Raw genomic sequence first — 27899 nt, 5'->3', positions numbered from 1 at the left:
TCCGGGATGTAGAACAGCGATTATCAGCTTGCGCCAACTGCATTTCCCATTCACCGTAGTATCCCATTTCACTTCAAAGTGTTTCTTATTGATGATATATTTAAGAGTAAGTCGGCCTCAACTGCCAACTCGATTTCGGGCAGTATCTTGCACAACGCCACGGCTGGTATTCCAGCCCGCCTCATCGGCCTCATCCTCACCACCAAAACCGAGAACCTTTTACACCACCACCGCCTCAAAACCCACAACAATGAAGACAAGGATACTGCATGTACCCCGGGGCAGAGACCCCGGGCAGTTCACATCACCAGACAGCATCGACACCTGGGAGGTCTCGTCAGACCCATCCGTGCACGACACCATCGCGCCCCTGCGCGAGGCAGCAACCCTCCTCCAGCAGAGCGATATCCCCGTCGCATTCCCCACAGAAACAGTCTACGGCCTCGGCGCAGATGCAACGCGCAGCGCTGCCGTCAAGGGCATCTACGCCGCCAAGGGCCGGCCCTCGGACAACCCGCTCATCGTGCACGTCTGCGACCTCGACATGCTCCGCCGCCTGCTGCGGCCCGCCAACGGCGGCAACACAAACGGCACAAGCACCACTGCCACAGCTACTACTAATGGCCACTCGGGCCAGGGCCAGGAAGACGAGGACCCGATCCCGCAGATCTACAGGCCCCTCCTGCGCCGGTTCTGGCCGGGCCCCCTCACGGTCCTCCTCCCCAACCCGGCGGGCTCGGCCCTCGCGCCCGAGGTGACGGCGGGGCTGCCGACCTTCGGGGCCCGGATGCCGGCCTCGGCGCTGGCGCGCAGCCTGATCGCGCTGGCGGGGGCGCCCCTCGCGGGGCCCTCGGCCAACGCGAGCACCAAGCCCAGCCCCACCGCGGCGCGGCACGTCGTGGACGACCTGGACGGCCGGCTGGAGCTGGTGCTCGACGGCGGGGTCTGCGGCGTCGGCGTCGAGAGCACCGTCGTCGACGGAATGTGCGACCCGCCCGTGGTGCTGCGGCCCGGCGGCGTGAGCATGGAGGAGCTGAGGCGCGTGGAGGGGTGGGGGGGCGTCGTCAAGGCGTACAAGGACGCCAGCGAGGTCGGGGAGGACGGCGCGGGCCCCCGCGCGCCGGGGATGAAGTACAAGCATTACAGCCCCCGGGCGAGGGTGGTCCTGTTCGAGGCCCGGACGGGGACGCGGAGCGAGGAGGTGCTGCGGGAGTTGGAGGGGGTGGAGGGGCGCAGGGATGTGGTTGGCGTTGTCCGCACGCATCGGTGGGAGAGGCTACCGGGGCGTGAGGTCGGCGCAGAGGAGGGAGACACGGATGGGGACGCCGACCTGAGCTACGAGATACACACGTCTGTCGTTGACGCGTCGCGGGTCTTGGACATCGGGCTTGGGCCCGACAGCAGGACAGTCGCCCAGGGCCTGTTCTCGGCGCTGAGGGAGCTGGACAGGAAAGGGGCGGACGTCATCTTCATCGAGGGCATCGAGGACAAGGACGACATCGCGGCAGCCGTCATGAACCGCCTGCGCAAGGCGGCCTCGGAGATTAGAGCATAGAGGGCGATGGCGATATAGACAGAAGCGCGCCCGGCATATAGACTTGCGCCCAATCACCAAAGAGATAATAATGTCATTATTCTCAGACGTTTTGCATGGTCCTTTGGAGATTCCCAAAAAGCAAAGTGACCCCTTGACTCCTCTAAAAAGTTTAGACGCCCCTAAAACACTGCTCGTCCACCGCCGCATCACAGCCCTTGCCTCAGCCAGTCCGTCAGCTTGGCCTTTCCTAATTGCGCCAGGTTGTTGACGCCCTGCTCGCTGAAGGGGTCGATGCGGCGGAGGTCGACGTCCTGCGTGGGCGCCTTGCTGACCCTCTGGACGATGATGGTGGGGTCGGTCTCGAGGATGATGCCGTCGTCGACGATCTCGTCCACGGCCAGGGAGACGAGGTCGTAGCTCTCGATGATGGTGCGCTTGTCGACCGAGGCCTTGAACAGGAGGTGGAGGGAGTCGCGCAGGGCGAGGATGGCGTTGTACAGCAGGACCTCGTTCTCGTCGACGCTGCCGACCAGGTAGAGCATGACGTCGCTTTCCGACTTGTACAGGACGATCCGGCCGTCGAACAGCAGGATGTCGCCGGTCTGCTTCGCTGTCTTGTCCAGGAGGGCCTTCTCGAATGCTTTCTGGGACTTGACGTCGGGGTATGGGTTCTTGGAGGCTTCGAGAGGTCAGCAATCGGGCTGTGTCACCAGGAAGGCGTCTGGAGAGAGCATACGGGCAGTCTGCCCTGGTGCAGGCGCGGCTTGGTGCGGTGAGTCGTAATACTAGGATATAAAAGTGAGCTTCGAGATTCGGCGACAACTGTTTGTGTGCGATCAGAGGAACATGCTTACCTTGGCGTATAGTCTGGAGCCGTCCTCCTAAGACATGACAGCTTCGGTCAGCGGGAGAGCAACCAGTGACACGCTGAGCTGCTTGTTGCGGGCGCAGGAAGCTCCGAGCGATGGGATCGTCGAGGTATGCGCTGCACTGGATGGAACAGGTGTCCACTTACAACCGACAGGATGAGGATGGCATTGACTGAGTAGAGCGACATTCCAGGAGCCATGTTGACTGTTTGCGACGCTGGGCACGGTGTTGACAAGATGGCAATGAGGCGAGTCGCAAGTGAGGCTACGGAACAGAGCGTAGACAGCTCCCCCGTGTTCGAGTTCAATGCTCCGTGTCAAGACCGATTGACCGGCCGGCTCCTTGTGGCTGTGCAGTGCCTGAAATTTGTGGCTTGACAGCTGATAACGGCCGATAAAGAGATGCCTGTAACGCGGGGCCTCCTACTACGTGCGTAGGTAGAGCGCTGCAGCACCAGGAGCTTCACAGTCGTTGCGGGGGCAGAAATCTTGTTGAGTTGACGGCAAACTCTGTCCGATTGCTTCGATGAGAAATGATTATCACATGTCCAGGGTGAAATCATTGGAAACTCTCAAGGTTGTCCCATCGTTAATGCATCCGCCGGATGGCTTTTACACAGTACTTCTTATTATTCTCGCCCGAAGCACGAGCCCCTGGGGCGCAGGGGCCAAGTCGACGGGTCTGAAAGTGCCTATTTAGATCCCTGTCAGTTGTTTAATGGGCGACGCGAGGAAGTCGCGTCTGGCGCTGGGAACTCGCGTCCGACGCGCCGCCCAAAGATTTGTACCAAAAATGGACTCTCTTGCCCTTTAGATTTCTTGTTGCTGAGACACGCTCCCCCTCCACCTCCACCACTCTTAATACAAACCCCCAATTCTCCCCCTCCTCCGTTGCACTGGTGATCCCTTGTTTATCCAGCCTACATCATCAACAATACTACATCACCACCACCATGTCGTCTCCAGCAAGGCGATCAACTCGCAGCTCGCAGGCGGGGACTCCTGCCCGCAACACGCGGAGCTCCCAGGCTGGCACTCCTGCCGCGCCTGCTGCCGAGGCAGAGACTCCTCGTCGGACGCGCGCATCGCAGCTCGCATCGAGCCCCATGTTCTTCGAGTCCTCTCCCGCCAATGGCAGCGGCAATGCTGCTGCACCCTCCTCGCCTTTGCGGCAGATGAGCAACACCCAGACTACTGACAATGGTCCCGCCCCAAGCTCCCCATTGCGCCAGCAGACCGAATCCCAGACTATCAACGATGGCGAACGCACACCACGAGCAAGCGGCATGCGTATCGGCGGTAGGACTGCCCCTGAATCGACAGAACTAGGAACTTGTCGGTACTAATATAGTTGCAGACTCTTCGCCCGTCCGCTATGACCCCAGCTCAAGTCCTGGCCACCCCCAGACCGATCTGCGAAGCGAGAGCAGCGGTCTCTTCGTCGACTCTTCCAGAAGGGCTCCTCGATCACGACGAGGTGATATTCACTCAGAGTATTCCAACAGGACGCCCGTGGCCCCGCGCCGCATTGTTCTTGGCTCCGACGGCAGGGTTGTACAGGACGCGCCAGTTTCCGACGCTGCCACATTTTCCAACAACAACCCGGGCACATCAGATGCTGATGCCCTAGGTGGACAAAGCCAGAGCTTGGTATGGGGTACTACCATTGCCATCGACGACACATTCAACGCCTTCAAGAACTTTTTGAGGAATTACAAGATCAAGTACCGCCTCATCAAGGAGAACCAGCCGGATGACGTCGTCAATGCCCCGGAAAACCAAACAAGATGCTACTGGGAGGCCCTGGAGACGATGCTGGCCCTTGGTACAAGCAAGTTGTACTTGGATGTTCACGATCTGAAGGCCTACCCCGAGACCGAGAAGCTGTGGTACCAACTCCAGGCCTACCCGCAGGAATTGGTTCCCATCATGGATCAGTCTGTTCATGACATGATGATTGAGCTTGCGCGCATTGAGATGGCCAGACAGCGCAGCCAGACCACTTCCGCACCACAGGCGTCGCAGAGCTCCGAGCCTGCTATTCCCAGCTCGGACCGTCCTGAGGACGCACCAACACCTCGTCCCGCGGCACAGAGAGAGGCAACTCTCGAGGATCAGGTCGCTGAGACTATTTACATGGTGCGCCCCTACGGAATGGACAAGACCACCAACCTCCGAGATCTGAACCCCTCGGACATGGACAGGATGATCCAAATAAAGGGTCTCGTCATCAGGACCACCCCCGTGATTCCAGACATGAAGGACGCATTCTTCAAGTGCAGTGTCTGCAACCATGGCCTGCTTGTCACTCTCGACCGAGGCAAGATCCGAGAGCCCACAGAGTGCCCCCGACAACGCTGCGGCTCCAAGAACTCTATGCAAATTGTTCATAACCGCTGCAACTTTGCAGACAAGCAAGTGATCAAATTGCAAGAGACTCCAGACGCTGTGCCAGCCGGTCAGACCCCGCATTCGGTTTCTGTCTGCGTGTACGACGATCTGGTGGACTTCTGCAAAGCTGGTGACAGGGTGCAAATCACTGGTATCTTCCGTGTCAGCCCCGTTCGTGTGAACCCACGCCAGAGGGCCATCAAGAGCGTTCACAAGACATACGTCGATGTCTTGCACGTGCAAAAGGTCGATCGCAAGCGCATGGGGGCCGACACGACTACCCTTGAGCTGGACGACGAGGACGAGCTCCAGACCGACAATCCTTCCGGAATGGATGAATCGCGCAAGGTGACGCCAGAAGAGGAAGAGAAGATCAAGGAGACCGCCGCTCGTGATGACATCTACGAGCTTCTGTCGCGTTCCCTCGCGCCCTCAGTCTATGAAATGGACGATGTCAAGAAGGGTATTCTGTTGCAACTCTTTGGCGGTACCAACAAGAGCTTCGAGAAGGGTGGCAGCCCTAAGTACCGTGGTGACATCAATGTCCTGCTTTGCGGTGACCCATCCACCTCCAAATCTCAGATCCTGTCGTACGTGCACCGCATTGCACCTCGCGGCGTGTACACCAGCGGCAAGGGATCTTCTGCCGTCGGTCTTACAGCATACATCACACGCGATCCCGAGACACGATCACTAGTGCTCGAGTCGGGCGCCCTTGTCTTGTCAGATGGTGGTGTCTGCTGCATTGACGAGTTTGACAAGATGTCCGAGTCCACTCGCTCCGTGTTGCACGAAGTCATGGAGCAGCAGACTGTGTCTGTTGCCAAGGCTGGTATTATCACCACTCTGAATGCTCGCACGAGTATTCTGGCATCAGCCAATCCGATCGGCAGTCGATACAACCCCGACTTGCCCGTTCCGCAAAACATCGACCTTCCCCCAACGCTTCTGTCTCGTTTCGATCTTGTGTACCTGATTCTCGATCGGGTGGATGAGAAGAACGATAGGCGACTGGCCAAGCATTTGATGTCCATGTATCTCGAAGATACACCTCACTCTGCTCAGTCCAAGAATGATATTCTGGTGAGTTCTAATGTCCCGCGAATCCCTGAGCCTACATCGAACTGACCTTGTTAGCCCGTGGAATTCCTCACATCCTATATCTCGTACGCCCGCGCCAACATCCAGCCCACCATCACTCGGCCTGCAGCGAAAGAGCTGGTTGACGCGTACATCGAGATGCGCAAGCTTGGACAGGACGTGCGCGCCGCCGAGAAGCGCATCACCGCGACCACCCGTCAGCTCGAGTCCATGATCCGACTTGCGGAGGCCCACGCCAAGATGCGCCTGTCCACCGAGGTCACTCGCGAGGATGTCCAGGAGGCCAACCGGCTGATCAAGTCTGCCCTCAAGACAGCGGCCACCGACAGCCAGGGCCGCATCGACATGTCCCTCCTGACCGAGGGAACGAGCTCTGCCGACCGCCAGAGGAAGGAGGACATGAAGAACGCGGTGCTGCAGCTGCTCGACGAGCTGACGGCCGGCGGCCAGACCGTCAAGTATGCCGAGGTCGCCAGGAAACTGAGCGAGAACACGGGCGTGCCTGTTGAGCCGAGTGATTTTGCCGAGTGCGTGCGCGCGTTGGAGATGGATGGGTCCATTACTGTATCAGGTGAGGGCGCCAGGAAGAGCATCAGGAGGGTCACCGCTGTTGTTTAAGCATGGTTTGTGGCCGGCTTGTCTAGATGTGTTGGTGCTTTCTTCAACAATTGGCGTTTTGGATGTTCTGGTTGGTCATTTTTCATATACCGCTGTAATCTTGCGACCGGGAACGCGATCAATGAGACGATGCCTTAAAATACATTTTATTCGTGAGACTCGTGCTGTCCTGTTGAGTCTCCACGCTTCATTTTGAATATGACCTGCTAGCTTTATCTGCCCCGTGTTACTGTTCATCCTCGACGAGGTCTTAGGGAATAGCGCGTTCTATTTCCGCCCCCCTACGCCTACGTCTACGGTGCGCCGGCCCTACACAGACTTGCTCGAGAACTTCAACTCCACGCCTCCGATGACGTACGCCGCGACGAATGTGGCCACCATGCTGCCAAAGACCACCAGGGGCTTGCGGATGCTGACCAGGAAGGGGAGGTCGTAGGAGACAATCAGCTCGCGGCCGCGGAAGTCGTCCACCAGGTTGCGAGCCTTGATGATCAGTGCCGTGCGCCCGATGGTGTCCAGGAAGGTCTTGTGGATCTCGACGTCGGCGCTGTTGATGGAGGAGGGTGGGACGGTGGTGTAGTACTTGACGTTCCTGTGGAGCAGGGTTAGAATCTGGGCTATAGCAAGCACAGCAGAGGGAAGGACATGTGGACTTACTCAGCCCCCTCGGGCAGGATGACGCGGACGACCACGTTCTCGTACTCGACGCCCTCGGCCTGCTTGGGGCCCTCGAGGAAGGGCACGTTGAGCACGAAGCCACCCTCGGCGGTCTTGCGCAGGTAGTTCTTGGCATCCGCGTTCCAGCCGATGGTGAAGGGGTACTTCCAGCCGCCAAAGATGGGGTAGCGGGGCTTGGTGGTGAGCAGGGACTCGCGCTTGTTGCTGCGGAACCTGGAGGTGGACACGTTGCCGATGACGTCGTAGTAGTAAGGGTCGAGGCTGCCCGCGGCGAGCGGGAAGGCGAGCTCGCTCAGGGCCCAGGTGTTTGGGTTGAAGTGCTGCGCCTGCTGCCACTTGACGCGGTTGAAGAGCGAGGACAGGTTGGCGCCGCGGTGGAAGAGGGTGTAGCGCTCCTCGAAGGCGACGTTGCCGCCCCAGTGGCTGACCTCGACGTCGCGCTCCAGGTCCGAGACGTGGGTGACGGGCTTGGAGAACTCGAAGCGGACCTCGATGGGGAGCTCGGCGCCGGCGGGGATGTTCTCGAAGGGCCCGTAGGTCAGCTTCGAGCCCTGCTTCTCGGGGAACTCGGACGCGCCGCCGCCGCTGCCTGGGAGCTTGGTGTAGTCGGGCACGTTGGACGAGGGAAGCTTAATCTCTGTCTTTTGCTTGGACGTTGTGTAGGCGGAAGGCGCATAGGCGGACGACTTGTACAGCAGGAATTGCTTCTCGTCTTGGGCGATGGAGGCCGGGAGGGGCCGGTATGCGGAGGTGTAGTAGTATGATATGGAGAGGGTCTGCTCGCCGCCGGCCTTCAGGGGCTCGGGGAACTTGATGCGGTAGTACTGGACGGTGCTGTGCGGGCGGACGAAACAAGTCAGCTGCTTGAGAACGGTTTTGGGGGCATGGTGGATTCCAGCATTGTCTCACCTTTCCGGGTCAAAGTCCACAGCCTCAACCGTGAAAGGGCCAGCTTCGGTGTTCTTCTTATCCTTCACCTCGAATCCTCCGACCCTTGACATCTGGTCTGGTGTGAACGGCAGGAAGTACTCGTCCTGGGGCTCCTTGGCCGTGTTCTCGACCTTGACGTTGATCAACTCCTTGGCGTAGTTCTTCTCCAGCTGGAGAATGTGGACGAGATTGGCATTCTTGAAGACCTGTGGAGGCTTGAAGGTGGCGGGCAGGTTGACCTTTGAAGTTGTGGTGGATGCGGCAGACACCAGCGACAGGCACGAGGCCAGCGCTGGCAGCAGTGCTGAGAACTTCATCTTAGAAACGCAGATTGAGTGCTCATGAGGTGGAGCAGCCCGTAGAAAAAAGAAGGAAAGGAACTTGAAAGCAGTGGTATCAATTGGTCATTGATAACGGCGTGTTTATCTCCTTCACCACCTTTTGGTTGACCACCTTGTTCGGAGTATCGACCCTGGGCTCTGCGACGGGAAACCAAAGGACAGCTCGCCGTTGGAGCTCCCCCAAAAGATTACGTTGCTCTGCTGGCAGGCTGGTCGCAGCAGCTCCTGGCCCGTTGCGACGGACGCCAAGCCGGGAGCTAACGCTGCCCACACGTGATGATAAGAATGATAAGCTGGTGCCCGGCAGGCAGTGGCTGGCCAGGCGATTCCAAGTGGGATGACATAGCTTGACTCCGTAGACTGCAATCCCTCCCTCTTGTCGTGCCAAGGAGTGAGAGCCGAGCCGAAAAGAGACAAGGTGGGGGAGGGGGGATTACTGACCCAATTCAGCGAGCAATTGAGATGGCATGGCATGGCATGGCGGGGTCTCAAAAACTCAACAATCCAGATTGCCAGACCACCATAAGTCCATTCGCTGCGAGGACCTGAGCAGGGTCACACCACCCAGGGCATCTTTCGTCAATGTTTGTCGCCTCCTACTACCTCTCCGGCTCCAAGACACCCTCGCACTCATGCATGCTACTGTGAGTCCTGCGAGTCCCAACAACCTGGGCCGGTCTCAGCTTGACAGGCTGGAATTCCTGAGGATTTGGTTGAGAATATAAACTATGTTGCATTATAAGCTCTTCCATTTCTCCGGCAATTATAAAAGAAGCCGTAAATCCAGCGACAATAGGCAAGCAAGGTGTTGTTTTCGCTTCATCTGCTGGCCATGCACTGGCAGGCAAGACCAGTCCCCGGGAGGCTCCGGTAGTGACAACGCCTTTTCCACGGGAACCTACCAGCCTACTAGGTACAGGCACCTAGTGTAGGCAAGGCACCCAGTCGGCAGGTGGTCTGAGCTTACTGCCGGCTGCAGCAGGGCTATGGATTGGAAGCTTGTCGAAGCTGAGTCCTCGTCCAACGCCTCGCCGGGTTTGGCACCAATGGAGAGCCCAATGGGCCAGTCGGGGTAGAGCGGGCCAAGCTCACCCTGGGGGCCTGTGTACCGCAGGAACCAGAGGAAACCTTCGGATATCCATCATTCGGACATGCCGTGGGTGGCTTTCGAGAGGAGAGGAATGAAGACATGGAAAGGAGAGATTCGGCATAGATGCACTCTTCCTTGACACGTGAACTCACATGCATCTGCAAGCATACTTATATACGTAATTGGGTCCTCGGGTGACAATCTTTCTGCATCTCAGAAAGGTCCATATTTTGTGACATCTCCCATCAGAATCTGAGCCCCCAAGTCAGGGTTACTTCACCAAGAGCTCGGGGATCCACTCTGACCGCCCTCCCTGCCCAGGCCCCAGACTACTTGAACCTGACTGAGCTCCAATCGACTCGGCCTGCACCCAACCTCGTCTTCTCGCCGCCATAAATAAGCCTCAGACCATATACCCCTCGGCTCTTGGTCCCTTTTTGGATATCAACACATCTCTTCACATTTCCACCCAGACTACATACAGCCTCACGGTTTTCTTTTCTTTAAAAGATATCATTATAAGACAGAAGGAGTCAAGATGGTCGGACTGGGTCCCAAGAAGCCGCCATCCCGCAAGGGAACCGGTACGTCACACCTCGTGCTTTCCTTGCCCGCCCTGTCCGGGTCTGCAGTCAATATCAATCGCAAATGAGGAGCATATGCGTGGTGGAACATGAAAATGATCGATTGTGCTCGTGAGGCTCTTTGGGGCGTTTGGTGATGGATATGGAGACCAATGACGGCCGCAAAGCCCCGGCAGCACCCAAAGAGCAGGGAGAAGGTCATCGGGCGGGATGCCCTGCTCCCAAGTGGGAAGGAGCACGTAGCCCAGACGGAGCTGTGATTCGGCTCTCTGACCGGTGGTCTCAGAGAGAGACACTCTTGGGGTTGCTGGTGAGCCTTATCATGTCTGGAATGATGAGAAGAGAAGCCCACATTGCTCTCCTAGAACAGCTTTTGGCCTTCTTCACCCATGCCCATCCGTCCTACCTCATGTCCTATATCAAGCAACCCCACGCTCGATAAGATCGTTTGCACCGGTTCACCAATTCGTCCATTCTTCCCTCGTTTGATTCCTAGGAACTCGTCCGAACTATTCACTCGACCCAAACATTTCACATTGTTCATTTTCAGGCCAGAATCACCGGCAAAATGGCGCTAGAGAGCCATATGCCACCTCTTCCCATCCACGACAAGGCCCTGTCACCCAGGACCAAGGCAGGCCACTTCTTCCACCACCACAGACACTCTTCTACAAGTTCGTTCGCTGTTGGCACATTTTAAGATCTCTCGCGACTTTCTGCATATTACTGGCTAGCATGGGAGCTGACTTCAGTTGTGATTCGCCCAACACTACAGGCTCCATGATGGATGTCCCCAAGAGCCTCCTGGCTGAGATCAAGGCTCTGGAGGAGCAGCTGACAGTCCCTACCGACAAGCTGAAGGCTATTACGGACCACTTCGTGAATGAACTCGAGAAGGGTAAGCTAATACAAAGACTGAGATTACGTACAGGATCCTCTGCTAACTCGTTCGGAACAGGTCTGAGTGTCGAGGGCGGCAGCATTGTGAGCTTACACTGACCCTACTTGTACTCATGAGCCCACCATTTTCGAAACTAACAGACAGACAGCCCATGAACCCCACCTGGGTCATGGCCTTCCCCGATGGCTACGAGACAGGCACCTACCTCGCTCTGGACATGGGTGGCACCAACCTGCGTGTTTGTGAGATCACCCTGACCGACCAGAAGTCCGAGTTCGACATCATCCAGTCCAAGTACCGCATGCCCGAGGAGCTCAAGACTGGTACCTCTGAGGAGCTGTGGGAGTACATTGCAGACTGCCTGCAGCAGTTCATCGAGACCCACCACGGCGGCGTCAAGCTCGAGAAGCAGCTTCCTCTGGGTTTCACATTCTCCTACCCTGCCACCCAGAACTACATCGACGAGGGTATCCTCCAGCGCTGGACAAAGGGTTTCGACATTGCTGGCGTCGAGGGCAAGAATGTCGTTCCCATGTTCGAGAAGGCCCTGGCTGACCGGGTGAGTCCGATTCCCTCATATTGCCAGGCTGCGCATACTAACGCGTCGAGAAAGGGAGTGCCTATCAAGCTGTCGGCCTTGATCAACGACACCACTGGTACACTGATTGCTTCTGCCTACACTGATACCAAGATGAAGATTGGCTGTATCTTCGGTACTGGCTGCAATGCCGCCTACATGGAGAACTGTGGCTCCATTCCCAAGCTGGCCCACATGAACCTGCCTGCCGATGCCCCCATGGCCATCAACTGCGAGTGGGGCGCCTTCGACAACGAGCACAAGGTCCTGCCTCGGACCAAGTACGACATCATTGTCGACAAGGACTCTCCTCGTCCCGGCCAGCAGGCCTTCGAGAAGATGATTGCCGGTCTCTACCTGGGCGAGATCTTCCGTCTGATCCTTGTTGATCTGCACGACAACCACGAGACCCACATCTTTGCCGGCCAGGACATCGCAAAGCTCCGCAGGGCTTACAGCTTGGACTCGTCTTTCCTTTCTACCATTGAGGAGTACGTATCGGCCCTTTGGTCTCCACTATTTATCCCATATGCTGACAGCTATCCCCAGTGACCCGTACGAGAACCTCCAGGAGACCTTTGACCTCTTCCTTGACAAGCTGGACATCAAGCCCAACGGCCCCGAGCTTGAGCTTGTCCGCAGGACGGCTGAGCTCATTGGAACACGTGCTGCCCGCCTGTCCGCATGTGGTGTCGCCGCCATCTGCAAGAAGAAGGGCTACCAGTCCTGCCATGTTGGCGCTGACGGCTCCGTCTTCAACAAGTACCCTCACTTCAAGGCCCGTGGCGCCCAGGCCCTCCGTGAGATCCTCGACTGGCCCGCCAAGGCCAACAAGAACGAGGAGGACCCCATCGAGATCCTCGCTGCCGAAGATGGTTCCGGTGTCGGTGCCGCCCTCATTGCTGCGCTGACCCTGAAGCGGGTCAACCAGGGCAACCTTGCTGGTATCCTGCACCCTGAGAACTTCACCTAGACGGATCTGCGTTTCATGAGGCCTTCTCTTTCCCTGCCGTTGCTGGTGCATTTCTGCGTATCAGTCGAAAGGACCTAGGAGGGCGCAAGTTGTTGGGTTAAAGGCAGTTTCAGCGTGCGAGTTGAGCCAGGAGTGCTTCAGCCCAAAAAGGTGCAGACAGGCAGTCGATATTCTGAGATAGAGCTGTGTTAGAGATGCCGGCCGAATCAAAACAAAAAAAAGTTCTTGGCAAGCGTAACTGTTGAAACTTACTGTCCAGTGTCCAATACCTCCTCTTGACACCCTCCCACTCGCCCTTGCCGGCCTCCTCCAATCCCTTCAAGTCTACGTCAATCTCATTCCACTCAACATCCATGCCGGCGTCGGCCATGTGCATCTCTACGACTTTGGTGTAGACGTCGTAACAGACCCGCCTATCCGCGCCGAGGCCGTTGAAGAAGCCAAAGATACCATCCTGGTCCAGCAGGCCAGGGATATACTCGGTGAAGAACTTGCGGAGCTGGCTGTAGTCCTCGCCGAAGGTGTCGAAGTAGACCGCATCGTACACCTCGCCGTGCTCCAGCAGAATGGGCACGATGTCCTGCCAGCGGCCCCTGTGGATCTTGTAGGCGCCCTCCTCCGGGCCGCTCGCCTCCCACCCGGCGCCGAAGCTCGACCCGGGCGACGAGGTATGCTCGAGGACCTCCTCGTGCGCCTCGATGATGTGGTGCCGCGCGGGTTTCGTCTCGGCGAACATGCTGTCAATGATGCCCATTCCGAACCCAACATTCAGGATCCTCTTCCCGGGGGCCTTCCCGGGCAGGAGGGCGTCGACGCTGCGGCGCATGATGTCCGTCTCCCAGGCCATCATCACGCCGTTGCCGTCGTCGTCCACCAGCTTCCCGTCCGAGTAGGTCAGCTTGGAGCGCAGGTACTTCTCGCTCTTGACGTCCGTCTCGGCGTCGGGCCTGGGTGGATCGAACTTCTTGGGCTCCGCGGCCTCGACCAGCTCGGGCGCGTCGTCACCGTCCTCGGGCGGGCCGGTGGGGCCGTCGTACTCGACCTCGACGTGGGCTGGCTCGTCGCCCTCTTCCCCCTCTGCCTCTGCCTCTGCATCCGCCATATCCTCGTCGTCGGCCTCGGACCCAGAGCTCAGCTCCTCATAGCCATCGAGCAGGCCGAACAGGAGCTCGGCGCGCACGCCGGCCTGGACGCACAGCTCGTACAGCTCGGTCTGGCCCAGGCGCAGCGCGACGCAGCCGGGCGTCTCGTTGTGGTCGTCGACGTCGTTCCATATGCCGCCCCAGAGCATGAGCTCCTGCACCGTCTCCTTGGCCTTCTCGACGGCCTCCTTGCTGGCCTCGGGGTCGGACGCGGGCCCGCAGGACCGGATGGCCGCGTGCAGGGGCGTCTCGCCCGTCTTTGGGTCCTGGACGGAGGCCTTGCCCGGGGCGTCGAGCAGCTTCTTGATGGCCGGGGTGTCGTGCTGCCAGGCGCGCAGGAGGATCTCGGAGGTTTCGATTGGGGACTCGGGGGTTATGCGGGCGGAGATGGACTCGTCGAAGGGCTCTGTGGAGGAGGCCATGGTCGCGATGGGGCGGTTGAGTGATACGGACGGCAGAAACGATGCTCGTTGAGATGAGAATGGCCTGAGAACGGCTCAGCCTAGCAGCTGTCGAAAACTGGTTTTTGTCGGTGTCTCACAAACACAAGCACGCGAGCACAAATACAACCAGCAGCCGCAAAGAGACTCAGACTGTACCACAGCAGAAGAGATCTGCGGAGCTGCCCCTCCAACTTTTTCGCCCTACTCGGCTGGGCCACCCGCGCTCTGCTGGAGTCGATGTGGAAACCCGCGCTGCACAGTACTAGTGTACTAGTCTGCTAGTGCACAGGCTGACAGGGAACAGTACCCAGGGACAGGGGAGCTTGTAACCATTGGCCAATTGCAACAACACCGGCCACAACGTGCCCGACCAAAGTGGGGGCCACCTCCGACCCAGCCAAGCCAGCGTCACATGGGGCGGGCCTCCAGTTGCTGGTTGCTGGTTGCTGGTTGCTGCGTCCATCTGGGCTGGAGCCCGCAGGAGCCTCAAATCATCCAACCGTCAATCTCGCGCCATGTCCTCTTAAGCTCTACGCCAGCCAGGAATTCCCACTAACACTGCTGCCGACAAGTTTTTGGGGCCGATCGAGCTGGTGCCATGCAAGTTCCGAGGTTCTTATAACGTGAGGGACATTGCTTTTACTGGACTGGGTTTGCCTTTCCCCGAATTCCTCCAGCCGATCGCCTGGCCTGTCTTTCGTTTTTTCGCTTTTCCTCGAGGTAAGGAATGCCATTGGATTGTCATCACGCATTCAACCCGTCAGCCCAACTCTATTCACACCATTTCTCTTTCCCTGTACCCCACGGCTCTCTTTCGAATCCAGCCACCATTGCTGTGCGATAGATCTCAATTGCGGACGACCTCGTATAACCTATAATCTTCTGCCGTACCACCATGCGCCCATGCTGATTATCCGCGACCTGAAGACAAGCAGAACCACCTGGCAGTCCAGACGCCTCCACTCGACCTCGACCTATTCCAGGCCCTATAGTCGCATCCCGCCCGGCGTCGTCGTCATGAAGTTCGGGGAGCAGCTGCGCTCCAGCGCCATAAAGGAGTATCAGTGGTACTATATCGACTACGAGGGGCTCAAGGCCGACCTTAAGAAGTCCAGCGGCCCTGTGGTCGAACAAGATGCCCAGGGCGACGCCGCGAAGGGGGCCAGGAAGGGCAAGGGAAAGGCCAAGCGCCAGTGGACCGAGGATGACGAGAGTCGCTTCGTATACCGGCTCGAGGGCGAGCTGCAGAAGGTATACCAGAAGCAACAGCTCAAGACCATCGAGATCCAGCGTCGCATCCAGGCCAGCGAGCGCGATGTCAACGACATTGTCTCGAGGCTGAACGAGCGCCGCGCCGGCGAGGACGGCCCGTCCGAGGAGGAGTTCATGGTGCTTGAAGAGGATCTGAGCGACATTATCGCCGATGTTAATGACTTGGCCAAGTTCATCCAGTTGAATTACACCGGGTTCTACAAGATTATGAAGAAGCACGACAAGATCACCGGCTGGCACATTCGGCCCGTGTTCGAGGCCCGCATGAAGGCGAAGCCCTTTTACAAGGACAACCACGACGAGCTGTTGGTCGATCTGTCCAAGCTCTACGACATTGTCCGCACCAGAGGTAACCCCATCAAGGGTGACAGCGCCGCGGGTGGAAGCCAGGCAAATTTTGTTCGTAACACGACAAAGTACTGGGTACACCCGGACAATGTTACCGAGGTGAAGCTCATTATCCTCAAGCACTTGCCGGTGCTCGTCTTCAACGCCAACAAGGAATTCCACCCGGACGATTCCGCCATCACCTCCATCTACTACGACAACCCTGATACCTGGGAGCTGTACGAGGGCCGTCTGAAGAAGACAGAAGGAGCCGAGGCCATCCGTCTGCGGTGGTACGGCGGCATGAGCACCGATAAGATATACGTCGAGAGGAAGACTCACCGCGAGGATTGGACCGGCGAAAAGTCTGTCAAGGCTCGTTTCGAGGTGCGCGAGAAGCAGGTCAACCCGTACATGAAGGGCGAGATGCTCCCGGCCGCTGTGATGGAGAAGCAACGCAAGTCGGGCAAGAAGCCGCAATCTGCCTACGACGAGGACGAGAAGCTGGCGCAGGAGGTGCAATGGGAGGTTCTGAAGAAAGGCTATGTGCCGGTATGCCGGAGTTTCTACCACCGAACTGCCTTTCAACTGCCGGCTGACGCCAGAGTCCGTATCTCACTTGACTCGGACCTAACATTGATCCGCGAAGATAACTTGAATGGTCGGAAGAGGAGTGGCGACAACTGGCGCCGGATGGATATTGGCGTGGACTACCCCTTCTCCCAGCTGCCACCCGAAGACATCTGCCGGTTTCCTTATGCGGTGCTGGAGGTTAAGCTTCAGACACAGGCTGGTCAGCAGGCTCCGGAATGGGTGCGCCAACTTGTGGCCAGTCACCTTGTGGAGGCTGTACCCAAGTTCTCCAAGTTCATTCACGGTTGTGCTACCTTGTTCCCCGATCGGATCAAGTTGCTCCCGTTCTGGACGCCCCAGATGGATGTCGATATCCGCAAGCCCGCTACACACAATTTCGGTATCCAGCGGGTTGGTCACTCCGGTACTACGGGCACTTCGGAGGACGAAGACGACGACTTCGACTCGGACGACGAGGAGGCGAGAAGCGCGCCGCGCGGCCAGGAAAATGTTAACAATGGTGGCACAACCAACGGGGCATCATCAGAGACGGGCGCGCACGGGGCTGCGGTAGCACACAGGTTGCGCCAGGCACAAGCCGATGGCTCTACGGATATAGAAGATCAGACGCGACTTCTACCCGCGAATGACGACGCTTATGAGCTCTACGAATCGGACGAGGAGGAGGAGGAGCAAGAGAGGCTGGAAGAAGCGAGAAGAGTTGGTGGCCTTACATACGCCTCCACGCTGGTTCAGAGCAAGGCCAAGGCTGCTGGTCGTGGTCTGTCCAAGCTAGGTGGCGTTGTGAACAGCTTAAGGTCTGGGAGTGAGATCCCGGTGCATGAAAGGACGATCGCGCTGTACGGGACAACCCAGGTGCAGAACAAGAAGTTCGTGGCACCGCCCGGCAAGAAGATCTACGTCCCTGTGAGGGTGGAGCCCAAGGTGTACTTTGCGGCTGAGAGGACCTTCCTCAACTGGGTATGTCCAGACATTCACATTACCTCGCCCTGACTCTTTTTAGTCAAGATGTACATGCTGACCGTTCACAGCTCGAGTTCTCCATCTACATTGGCACCATCGCCACGACTCTTCTCAACTTCGGCGACAAGCCGAGTAAGATCTCGTTTATTGTCTCGGGGATGTTCACCCTTGTGGCCATCGCGGCTCTACTGTACTCGGTTGCGACGTACATCTACCGCAGCCGTTCGATTCGTGCCCGTAAGGCGGCCAAGTTTTACGACTGGTGGGGACCTACTCTTTTGTGCTCGGCACTGGTGCTGGCTGTCATTGCGAATTTCGCCTTTGAGGGATATGAGCGGCATTGGTGGTAAACTCTGCATTTATCTGGCGTGGCTCACGTGTTTATTCTTGTCGCAATACTGCATTTTCCTGGATCGGGGTCTCCTGATGGGTGCTTTTTAACTGGACTGGGCGGAAAATAGTGTTGTTGCCAGCAGTCTTATCTATTATAAGGTCAGGTAAAGTAAATAGTATGTCCAAACAAAAACCCGAGTGCACTCGCCCTCATCATATACCAATCTTCAATATCTCCTCGACCGCCTGATCCACACCCTTTGCGATGACAGTGGGCCTCGCCCGCCGCTTCCGCACGTCATCCCCGACCCCGAAGATGGCCTCCCCGAGCCGGTCGACCCACCCGGTGCCAGCCCGGTCGACCCACGCGCTCCTCAGCCCGACGCTCCGCGCCCCGGCGACGTCGAACGGGTTCGCACTAACAAGCCACACCACGGCATCGTTGTCCTCGTCCGCCTCCGCCTGCAGGTGGCTGTACGCCTGGGCCGTGGGCTTGTACGTGCGCACCTCGTCGACGGAGACGAGCTTCCTGAACAGCCCGTCGCCGCCGCCCCCGCTCACAAACGGCCTCAGGTCCGGCGACGACCACACCGAGGTGCTCAGCATCCTCTCGGTGCCGTTGCTGAACACGACGGCCTCGACGGCCGGCCGGCCGCCCTGCTGGTGCTTCTGGTGCTTCTGGATGGCCCTCAGCCCGGCGGGCACGTCCGGGAACACGGCCAGCGCGTCGTAGGCGGCCATGAGGCGCTCCGCCGCCTCGTCCGGGACGTCGACCCCGTCCAGGACCTCGGCGGCCGCGTGGCGCAGCGCGGCCCGCGTGATCTTGTCGAAGGGCTTGTAGGTGCCCATGGCGGTGACGCGCCACGTGTACTCGAGCTGGTACTGGCGCCACTTGGCCGCCACGGCCTGGGCCTTGGACTTGTTGGTGTTGAGGTGGGTCGCCAGGTCCTTTGTGATGGAGTCGGTGGAGAGGATCGTGCCGTAGAGGTCGAAGGCTATTACTATCTTGGACTTTTTTGAGGGCATTTTGTCTAGCTGTTGCTGGGACTACAGGTCCGAGGTGGTCGATTGTTTACTTGACAGGTTTGTTGCCCTTTTGTCGTGCAGTGAGTATTATAAGGTTGAGTGGGTGAGGTTGATATAAGTACCGGAACGGGATAGTCGGGGCACCTAGACGCCGCCAATCACGGTGACGCAATGTGGGGAAGAAGAGGGCCGGATGGTGCTGTGTTAGCCTGAATGCTACAGTACCTTCAGCTGGCCTGCTGGGCGTCTCATTACTGGCAAAAAGGTCGTGGATCTCGGAATTGAGTTGCTGTGTGGGCTTTGCTTTTCAAGTGTGCTTCGTGGCTGTTTACAATTTGTGCCTACTTAAGTACATATGTAATTACATCTTTATGTCTCCATCCACACTACCAATGGCATTGCTACCCTTCCGTAACTCCTTTGCTTTAACCAGCGCCTCTTCGACTGCTGCTATAATGTCTTCCTGATCCTCCAACCCTACGCTAAAGCGGATTTGCTCAGGCCTTGCACCGTACTGGGAACTGTGTCAGTGAATCGACTCAATGGCAAATCATCATTACGTGCAGGACACAGATTTCTTTGAGTTCCTAAATCGCCCAGGTGGAAAGCGATTCCTCGTCGTGACTTACACTGGCGTGGTACTCAGCCTCCTCCGGAGTCTTTCCATTGGCAAGGGCATTGAACGGTAAGGCCAAGGTCAGATGGGCGCCCAGGTGCGGGCCGCAGTGCAGCTGGAGGTTATCATAAAAGGCCTGCGCCGCCGTGAGATCTCTGAATTCCACAGCGAGGAGGCACCCATAGCCCGGCGTGAACTCTGGCGTGGCCTTGCGCATGAACGCCTCGTAGTTTTCCCGCGTGTCGCTCGTGGTCGGGTATAATATCTGCCTGATGGGAGAGTCCGTCTCTGCCGCCTGGTTGGTGAGATAGTCTGCCAGCGCCGCAGCATTGCGGTTCAAGATCGTGGAGCGGGAAAGGTAGTTGTTACTGTTCGCGAGGAGAGCCTCCGCGTCCGCGGCGAAGAGTTCGTTGTGGAACGTGCTGGCCACGATTTGTTTGACGTCTGAATAGAAGCGGGACAGGGGGTTCAACACGACGCTTCCAGCCATTACGTCTGCATATCCGCTGAACGACTTTGTGCAAGATGTCGTGAGGAAGTCTGTCACGGGGACGATGTCGATGTTGCAGAATGATCCAACCGTGTCGTCAACCACGACAGGGAAGTGATACTTGTCGGCTATCTGGCGCAGGCGCTCGAGCTTGGTGCTTACCAGGAGAGGGTTGCTCGGGAACTCGACAAACGCGTAGCTCACGGTCTTGCCATCTTTGTAGAGCGTCTCCAGATATCTTTCGATATCATCCCACGCATCGTTTCTGGCCTCACCAAAGTGCTTCATGCCGCCTGGGGTCTCGTCGAATAGATGCCAGGTGGAATGAAACACAGACCCGAGGACGAGAATGGTTCCGGCGCACCGTTTTACGAGAGCTTCGTTGAGCCTATAGATGGCGGCCATGCCGGTCTGGTACAAGTAGATGTCGTCCGGTTGGATTTCCACTTTCTCGGGGTCCAGAGGAGCTCTGTGTAGCAGCTCGCAGATTCGGTTTCGCAACTTCCCGTGTGCTTCGGATTCCGGGTAGTAGGTTGGGGGTGGGATATTTTCAAGGTCACCCTGCCAATACACCTCCTTGAACTCTGTGTCCACAAACTTCAGCAATTCCTGGGCTGGGCGAGTAAGTATGCCTGTCCCCGTATTCTGCCACACTCCAATGATTCCCTTGGTTTTTGCCACTGGACAGATGGTACAGTACAACCTAACCCCATGGATCTCTACTATCCTGAAGGACAAATCCCCTTCTGAAAGCCGGTTTCCTTTCCTCTGCGGCAACTGCGAGTGCTCTTTGTGGACGAAAAACGCCGCCGGGTCCGTGTATAGTAGGACTGCAGTCAGCTCAGGCAGGGCCAGTCTGTGGGCAACGGTCGCGGCGAGCTGGCGGATTGGTCCAAAGGGGGAGAACCGAGGATACATGGACTTCATTTGTCCGAAGACGGCGGGGTCGCCATCACGAAACCTCATCGCGGTGTTCCACCCGGGGATGTGGAAAGTGATTGTGTGGGGCCCCTCAGGTGGTAGGGAGTGCCCGAATTCGGTGGTGATAGCATTTAGAGGCATTCTGTCAGCGTATTTGTTGTCAAGAAACGAGTGATACCGAGTAGGATCTTTCCGATCTTATCCTTGCTGGAATCCACAAGGTCTCGCTGGCAATGACCGAGCAGTACTCCAAAACCTTTAGGTAGAGATAATTGTACCAATTATAAAAGGGTGAGAGCCCTGGTTTATAAGGCGTTTGGCATCGGAAGACTTGCGACTTATCATCATTTCTTTTATGCGCACGTTCCGTCTGAGGGCGTCCTAAATACAGAGGTATCAGAACCCCAAGGTGCCACAAGTTGACGTTAGTACGAGGGTTGTACGCCGGCACAGGCCTTCCCTTTCTTGGCGGTTGGGCCAGAACATTCCCTGACATGGATCATCCTCCTTTCCTTGAAGCTATGGCTTCAGCCCTTCAGCCTTGAACTGCCACATTCCCAGGCAAGGCCAGTCCGAGGCTTCACTAGCAACTAAGCGCGAAACAATAATTCCAGAGGAGTGATAGACCTAGTATTGTACTGGTTGATACGCTTAAATAGCATCAACTGTAAGCTAGCAGACCCCGCAAAACGCAAATATTCCTTTTTCATGGTAAGAACCTGGCGTTCAACCAGATAGACTAGGAGACCAGATTTATCAAAGTGTGTTGTTGGATTGGTGAAATACTTTTTCTAGTTAAGGAGATATTTCTAAGACGTTTCAAGTCCAAGTTAAATTGGGTTTGTTATGAAAGTTTTAGTGAATGTCCTTAGAAAGCTGAGCAGCACTAGCATGTAGATAAATGAAAAGGAAGACCCAGTATGACAGCTGAACAGTAGTTAAAGCCGGGCTTTTGTGAATTCATCCAACTCTACCAGTTCTTGGAGTTAATATTCCCTTTTTAGATGAGCTTCGGGGTAGCTTGCTGGGGTGACACAAGAAGTGAGCTTGCCTTGAGGGATTATCTAGGAGATTGGAAATTCACATACCTAAAGTCGGAAGGCGCGTACCCTCCCAGCTATTCGGCCAATCAGAGGACAGAGCCTTAAAGTCCTTATAACTTCAATAAATAAGTGTTCTTCATGATTTTAAGGGCTATAATAGGGTGGGTTAGTCCTCTAGGAACTTAGGTCGTACCTACCGGCCCTACTTGCAGCCCTCCGCTATATTTCACGCTCTAGGGCTCACCCCCTTCGCCCTAGCCGGCCCTTTCGAGAGAAGTATTATATAGAATACTTTCTTAGGTCTTGAGTGCTTACCACCGTATAAAGGCGCCATGTATGTCCTCGGACGTATACGGAATAGAAGCGAAACCACATAGAATACTTTCTTAGTCAGCGGAGTGTACGCGCCTTCCGATTTTGGGTATATGAATCTCCGTTCTCTTATCTAGGGGAGTGTCGCCTGCAGGGCTCAGCCGGTAAGTTCCACTCAGAGTGCGCTGTCAACCGTTGCAGATTTTGATCAGGAGGGGAAAGTCTTAGGCTGCAATCACAGCCGGTCGTCCACCACATTTGCCTACTTGGTGTGCAGCACTACATACATTGTGAATCGGAGCAGTATTTGAATTGCTTTCCTTCCCACTTATCGACGAAGAGCAGCTCAAAATCACCACTGGGGGCTTCATTGATATCGGTTTCCATTCTTGAATAGCAGCCAACCGTCGGCATTCACCAAGCGTGAAAAATGAACGAGCATGGCGAACGGCAAAGTGTATATCTCAGTCGGCCGCTGGTCCACCAGCGAGAGACAAGGGTCCTCCACCTTGAACCTGCAGAGTGGCGAGACGAGATCCGCTGCAAGCTCGAGGTCGTCGACCTGGATTCAAAACCAGCCCCTGCTTATGAAGCAATCTCATACGTCTGGGGTAGTCAAGAGGAAGCCGGCTTGAAGGCCATCAGACTCGACGGTCATGAGTTTCGTGTAGGAATAAACCTTTACTCAGCTTTAAGACACCTCCGGAGTCAGAGGGTAGCTAGGGTATTATGGGCGGATGCGATATGCATTGATCAGAGCGCTATCTCAGAGCGCAATAAGCAAGTGGGACTCATGAGGGACATATATGCTACTTGTCAAGGTGTGTTGATTTGGCTTGGCGGCATAAATGGCGAAGAACCCACAGAGTCCGACGCCGTGGCCCCATGCTTTTGGAACACAGACTTTACGGTCTTGCCTACAGCTTTCACCGTCGACAAAGAAGACACAGAGAGAATCTCAGATTCAAATGGCCAAATGAAACTATATTATCGGCTTCCTTTCGCACTCCGGCACGGCATCCATATCGACAGCACCCTGTGGGCATATTGTTTCATGAGTCTGCTCGCCCAAAACAAACATGTCAACAGCAGCGAGATCACAATCCTTTCGAATGCTGATGCTTTCCAGCGAGTTGCTGCGGCAATATCTGAGCTCATGAAAAGACCGTGGTGGCAGCGCGAGTGGGTGATTCAGGAGGTTGTGGTGCCGCCGCGGGCTACGGTTTACTACGGCCGCTTCGTAGCGCCATGGGACATGTTCGCTCACGCTGCGCGCAACTTCGAGGAACACCGTCGCGTTTGCTGTACCGATCTGTATACCGCACTCAACTACGAACACACAAAGGCCCTCGAGGCGTTCTCGCGTTCTGTCGTGGAACTGGATGACCTACGGCTGCAATGGCGAAGGTCAGTAGTGAGAGTTCGAGAGGCAGGCGACCAGCTCACGCCAAAAGACGCCAGTATATCATTGCGGCAGCTCCTCTGGAGGTTTCGCTCGCGTGATGTTACGGATGCCAAGGACAAGATCTTTGGTCTACTGACGCTGGTGAATGACGGGCGGGGCACGGAAGCCAAATTGTTGGACTACCGATCCGAGACGCAAGAGCTTTACCGTGCCACGGTAGAACAGATCTTTTCAGTCGACAAGTCGCTGCTCATCCTTTCCGGCAGTGTGGAGAAGACGGCAGCGCACATGGACCTTCCCACGTGGGTGCCTGACTGGTGCTTCAAGCCACTGTCGCCATTCGAGGGTGAGCGGTTGGAGCGTATGGAGTTGTATAATGCATCTTCAGACATCGGAGAGAGCTCGCAATTTGTCGGGAACGGGTTTCTGGGACTAAAAGGTGGTTGCTTCGACAAAGTGGCGGAGGTATCACCTTGTTGGGTGCGTGGAAACGGGGTGGGAAAAATGCTGACCGTGTTGGCTGAATGGCGGGCTTTCATCACCTCGAATGGAAGTATTCCACTAACTACTCTCTATCCGACTGGAGAGACCCGGATGGCAGCATACTGGCGCACCCTTTGCGTCGACACAGTCCGAGCGATGCGCAGAGAGGAGACTAAGTCGTGGTCGTGGACTCAGCATCATCGTTATACGCGCTGTCCACCAGACTACGTAGCTAAATCCATGCGACTGTGGATGAATGAAAACATGATCCCACACACAAACTGCCCTGAAATGATAGAGGAGCAGGACGCAATGGCCTACGTCGCGGTCGATTTCGCCATTACATCGGCAATCAAGGGCCGTAGGCTCTTCACAACAGAGAAAGGTTACTTGGGTCTAGGACCTGCTGCAATGGCTGAAGGAGACTTGGTGCAAATCATGGCTGGGGGGCACACACCCTTTGTTACCCGCAGAATCGATAAACATAAAGCTATTGACATTCCAGGCGTCGGTAAGCAAGACTGCTTGAGCCTAATTGGCGACTGTTATGTCCATGGTATTATGGACGGTGAGGCGTTGAATGATGGAGGCATACGGTTCTTTCAGGAAACTATCTGGTTAGCTTAGACACCAAAGGTACAATTATCCTCTTCCATACTCAACACCATCATCCCTTGAACAAGAAACTTCAAATTCATGGGATTATGATGCAAGTGCGAATTCGTGCCGTCGAAGCTCCGAGAGACAATTCAGATCCATGGACTTGCTCAAATAATAGAATGAGTTACACTTAAGAGTATTGCTAATTAAATCCTTCGAAGGCGACTGACTCACTGTCGTACAAACCTGCAGAGACACAGTATGACCTATGTACATCTTTTCTCCATCAGAAAGAATCTTCGGATTTGACAGCGATAACATCTAATACTTACTACTTGGGTCACAGGTTCTATAGGAACCATGCAGAAAACAAATCTCATCAAGAGCAAATGCCATGTTGGCTATAAAATTCAAGGCATGTTTGTTGCTCGTGATCATAGTTATTTCACGAGGCCGTGAGGACTAGGTATACTTAGATAATTCTTTTGCTGCGCCTTTCTTCATACCCTACCGCCCACAAAGGTTTCTAACTAGGCCGCATACCTAGGTACTAATATAAGCTATGATATGCAAGGACGACGGGTTGTCTGACTAGATGGTTCGTCCTCAAGCCTTCTGAAGATATGTGGAGCGATATGTTAAGAAACTTCGAGTAATAAAGCTCAGAGTGAGAGGCGGAGCGATGCTAATCATTACAACATCAACGTCAAGCATGGAGCCCATAGGTTCCAATCGTTGCTACTTTCTATGAGCAAAGTGTCGCCTCAAGATCCCTCCCCTAGCCTGAGTAGTCGTGTGGGAAGCAGCTTATGATCTCTTATGAAAAGTATGTTCCACACCTTCTGAAAAGGTCTGAACTGGTCACAGGCAGCGGGCGAATATGCTCAGATTGTCGACTTTCAGGAAGCTCATCACTGAAGACGGCACCAGAGAGGTCGCACGGAGCTTGACTGTCGTGTCTTCTCAGAGGCTTATAATCAGAGGGTGTATTTCAAAATGTACCTTCACACCTAATACACGACAGATTGAATCATTATTGTCTTTCAAATGGTCAGATCGAGTCGATGGCGTGGAAAAATAACTACCTAGGTAATGAGTACTTTTCTTCCGGTTCCCCTAGCCTTTTAGCAGAAATTGTCGGACTATTCTGTGCTAGAACCGTCAAAATTGGGACCAAGCCAGTCCGAGGCTGCCGTTTAACGTGTCTAACATTGAATGGCGTAGAACTGGAGATACTGCTCTGAACGATTCGCCCCCGATCTCCACCCCTCCCGAAAGAAAGAGAATTGCATCACTGGAAGAAGCGCTGAAGCATCCAAATCACAGGTAAGGCTTCTAACACAGTAATGATGCGACTCGTTCACTGTCTCCGAACTGCCGTGAGAGTGACGAGAACGACTATATGAAAGGGCGTATCCATTAGCAAGTGTCACGAAGTGGTCGCACGACTGTTCAATCGCCAAAGTGTCAGGCTGTGGAGCAAATCTTATGTGCGCATATCCGCTCGCTGTGTACGCTATTGTCATTGTGTGACTAGGAGCTGTTTCGACCCCTTGAGCTTGATTAGCACCTGCCATATCGGTCACCAGACGGGCTCGGTAGCCAAGACACTTGCGGTGTGGCCTATCAGCCGGGCCGTAGAAGTTCAGATGATATTTTTGTGACGAGGGCGAGTCTCCGACCCTGCTGCCAAGCCGGTGAGCTTTTACCAGCAGTTCTTGGGGTTGCCCCATCTGCCGTGGCGGTTTGTGGAACATGAGACGCCACGGTTTCATCCTTCTCTGACATGCGCGTGATAAGCCACATCCCGGTCATTACCCCCAGGTGTAAGTGGATTTGGACACTTTGGATTGGCATCCGCGGGCCGGCTACCCACACCTGTGTGGGTAAATCGACAACAGGCAGGCAGTTCCATTATGCAGCCTCGAGATCGAACGGCCGTGAGTTGAGATGGTGGGTATTATCAGATGCAGACTTGTTGCATGTGCTGCTCTTGACCTCGACTCATGACCCCTGGCTTCGATCCTGCTTTGGTTCTTCCTCGTTCGGGAGAGTATACCGAATAAGGTAAGCAGCTCGATTCTCTTTGAGCCGTTGAGCTGCTCCAGCCCATATGCTGACAGTGGGGGTCCGAGTGCGTAGCAGAATGGTTGTCTTCTCGCCCTCTCCGTGATTACCACTTCACGTCGTGTCATGGCTCAGCGCGTTACCTTGTCCCATCTCTGCCCAGCCCAGGTGGCCTAGGACAGTCTGCTCCTTTATCACCGGCCGACAGACATGATGGGCTGGTTACGCAATTGGACAACACGAAATCTAGACCCACGAGCTAGCTGTCGGTATCAAGCAGCCTCAGAAACTACGCGTCATCGCTCATCCCCACTCGAACGACGCAGAGATAAGGGCATCACGAATGGCAATGGTGGTGATCGCAACAGGATCAATGGTGGAAGAAGAGGTGACAATAGGGCCGAAGAACAAGGTGGCGGCAGAAACAGAGGAAACGGCGACAACAATAACAACAACGGAGACAATAATAATAATAACAACAATAGTAGGTGCCCCTAAGATGATATGAGATGAGGTCTGGTCTGGTGTGATTTACTCGGATGTATTCAGATGGCGACAAGGACAATGGCGGCAGGAAAAAGCCATCGGATCACTCGAGTTCACCGGGACCGCCTCCTTCGTTTACCACAACTATAATCTCCATCGAGACTCCCACAACAGTCATAATTCCTTCATCGACATTCACTTCCATTCTCACAACCACGGAAATATCAACAATCTCGACCATCACTACGCAGACAGGAGGTTTTACTCCCACAAGTCTCACGATTCCTTCTACGGATTCGGTTCCACCTTCATCCTCATCACCGGCAGAATCCTCATTTACCAGCTCGGCACTACCGACGACAGTCGTTCCGACACCGCCATCAACTTCAAATACACAAGGGAGCAGCCCGGCCATATCCAGCTCAGAGCTCTCCGCAGGTGCGAAAGCCGGCATAGCAAGTACGGTCCCTAGCGAAATTAGCCCGATCAGAACCAACACTAAATATTTAAACAGTTGCGGCACTCTCTGCGTTCGCCCTAGTTCTCGGAGGCCTATATCTCTGCTGGCGGCGGGGAACTGCCCGTACAAGAGCGACCGCTGGCTCACAACCACAGACACCCGGTGTCCAGGGATCCTTGGTCCAAGGCGCCGCGGGCATGGCCCAGGCGAGAAGAGCCAGTTTTGATCCTAATGTTAATGGACAGGAAGCAGACCTGGCGCCTATCAATTCCACGTCGTGGCGAACCACCCACCCCTGGCGCCCACCATCAGCCCAATCCATTGGG

At 55.8% G+C, this 27899-nt stretch overlaps 10 protein-coding genes across 10 annotated transcripts; 5 read left to right on the top strand and 5 right to left on the bottom strand.

Annotated features, from left to right (window-relative positions):
* Position 1: 1 nt before the first annotated feature.
* Positions 2–1632, top strand: KVR01_005487 (threonylcarbamoyladenylate synthase). The gene has a single exon (XM_044794857.1). It carries the CDS (start codon positions 92–94, stop codon positions 1553–1555), a length of 1464 nt encoding a protein of 487 aa, XP_044645932.1. The 5' UTR covers positions 2–91; the 3' UTR covers positions 1556–1632.
* A 111-nt stretch (positions 1633–1743) lies between these two features.
* On the bottom strand, positions 1744–2606 carry KVR01_005678 (coatomer subunit zeta; the record flags this gene model as incomplete). Its single annotated transcript, XM_044787160.1, has 4 exons — positions 1744–2216; positions 2274–2322; positions 2392–2418; positions 2553–2606. 4 exons carry the CDS (start codon positions 2604–2606, stop codon positions 1744–1746), a joined length of 603 nt encoding a protein of 200 aa, XP_044646123.1.
* Positions 2607–3359: 753 nt separating this feature from the next.
* KVR01_005465 (MCM DNA helicase complex subunit MCM4) lies at positions 3360–6516 on the top strand (the record flags this gene model as incomplete). The annotated part of the gene is made up of 3 exons (XM_044791963.1): positions 3360–3705; positions 3764–5880; positions 5935–6516. 3 exons carry the CDS (start codon positions 3360–3362, stop codon positions 6514–6516), a joined length of 3045 nt encoding a protein of 1014 aa, XP_044645910.1.
* Positions 6517–6825: 309 nt separating this feature from the next.
* KVR01_005636 (dolichyl-diphosphooligosaccharide--protein glycotransferase subunit OST1) lies at positions 6826–8441 on the bottom strand (the record flags this gene model as incomplete). The annotated part of the gene is made up of 3 exons (XM_044781957.1): positions 6826–7108; positions 7174–8028; positions 8104–8441. 3 exons carry the CDS (start codon positions 8439–8441, stop codon positions 6826–6828), a joined length of 1476 nt encoding a protein of 491 aa, XP_044646081.1.
* Positions 8442–10093: 1652 nt separating this feature from the next.
* Positions 10094–12590, top strand: KVR01_005378 (uncharacterized protein; the record flags this gene model as incomplete). The annotated part of the gene is made up of 6 exons (XM_044784070.1): positions 10094–10139; positions 10915–11037; positions 11098–11123; positions 11189–11599; positions 11654–12108; positions 12167–12590. The coding sequence occupies 6 exons, from the start codon at positions 10094–10096 to the stop codon at positions 12588–12590; spliced, it is 1485 nt and encodes a 494-aa protein (XP_044645823.1).
* A 137-nt stretch (positions 12591–12727) lies between these two features.
* On the bottom strand, positions 12728–14154 carry KVR01_005489 (protein-arginine N5-methyltransferase; the record flags this gene model as incomplete). The annotated part of the gene is made up of 2 exons (XM_044782493.1): positions 12728–12762; positions 12843–14154. 2 exons carry the CDS (start codon positions 14152–14154, stop codon positions 12728–12730), a joined length of 1347 nt encoding a protein of 448 aa, XP_044645934.1.
* A 522-nt stretch (positions 14155–14676) lies between these two features.
* Positions 14677–18766, top strand: KVR01_005675 (uncharacterized protein). Its single transcript, XM_044787216.1, has 2 exons — positions 14677–17328; positions 17400–18766. The coding sequence occupies exons 1-2, from the start codon at positions 15079–15081 to the stop codon at positions 17679–17681; spliced, it is 2532 nt and encodes an 843-aa protein (XP_044646120.1). The 5' UTR covers positions 14677–15078; the 3' UTR covers positions 17682–18766.
* Positions 17878–18690, bottom strand: KVR01_005513 (uncharacterized protein; the record flags this gene model as incomplete). Its single annotated transcript, XM_044789352.1, has 1 exon — positions 17878–18690. One exon carries the CDS (start codon positions 18688–18690, stop codon positions 17878–17880), a length of 813 nt encoding a protein of 270 aa, XP_044645958.1.
* Positions 18767–19277: 511 nt separating the features above from the next.
* KVR01_004992 (uncharacterized protein) lies at positions 19278–19796 on the bottom strand (the record flags this gene model as incomplete). The annotated part of the gene is made up of 1 exon (XM_044785212.1): positions 19278–19796. The coding sequence occupies one exon, from the start codon at positions 19794–19796 to the stop codon at positions 19278–19280; it is 519 nt and encodes a 172-aa protein (XP_044645437.1).
* A 2479-nt stretch (positions 19797–22275) lies between these two features.
* On the top strand, positions 22276–24587 carry KVR01_005491 (uncharacterized protein; the record flags this gene model as incomplete). Its single annotated transcript, XM_044787984.1, has 1 exon — positions 22276–24587. Exon 1 carries the CDS (start codon positions 22503–22505, stop codon positions 24585–24587), a length of 2085 nt encoding a protein of 694 aa, XP_044645936.1. The 5' UTR covers positions 22276–22502.
* Between the last annotated feature and the right edge of the window lie 3312 nt (positions 24588–27899).

This window comes from Diaporthe batatas, assembly GCF_019321695.1.
Source record: "Diaporthe batatas strain CRI 302-4 chromosome Unknown Contig00005, whole genome shotgun sequence".
Classification (NCBI taxonomy): domain Eukaryota; kingdom Fungi; phylum Ascomycota; class Sordariomycetes; order Diaporthales; family Diaporthaceae; genus Diaporthe; species Diaporthe batatas.
Note: the sequence above shows the minus strand (reverse complement) of the source record. Positions and strands in the feature narration are given on the sequence as shown.

Coding starts and splice junctions, on each gene's coding strand:
- KVR01_005675 (XM_044787216.1), top strand. CDS start 15,079: ATGCTGATTATCCGCGACCTGAAGACAAGCAGAACCACCTGGCAGTCC. Junction 17,329..17,399: donor AGAGGACCTTCCTCAACTGG/GTATGTCCAGAC, acceptor GACCGTTCACAG/CTCGAGTTCTCCATCTACAT.
- KVR01_005487 (XM_044794857.1), top strand. CDS start 92: ATGATATATTTAAGAGTAAGTCGGCCTCAACTGCCAACTCGATTTCGG.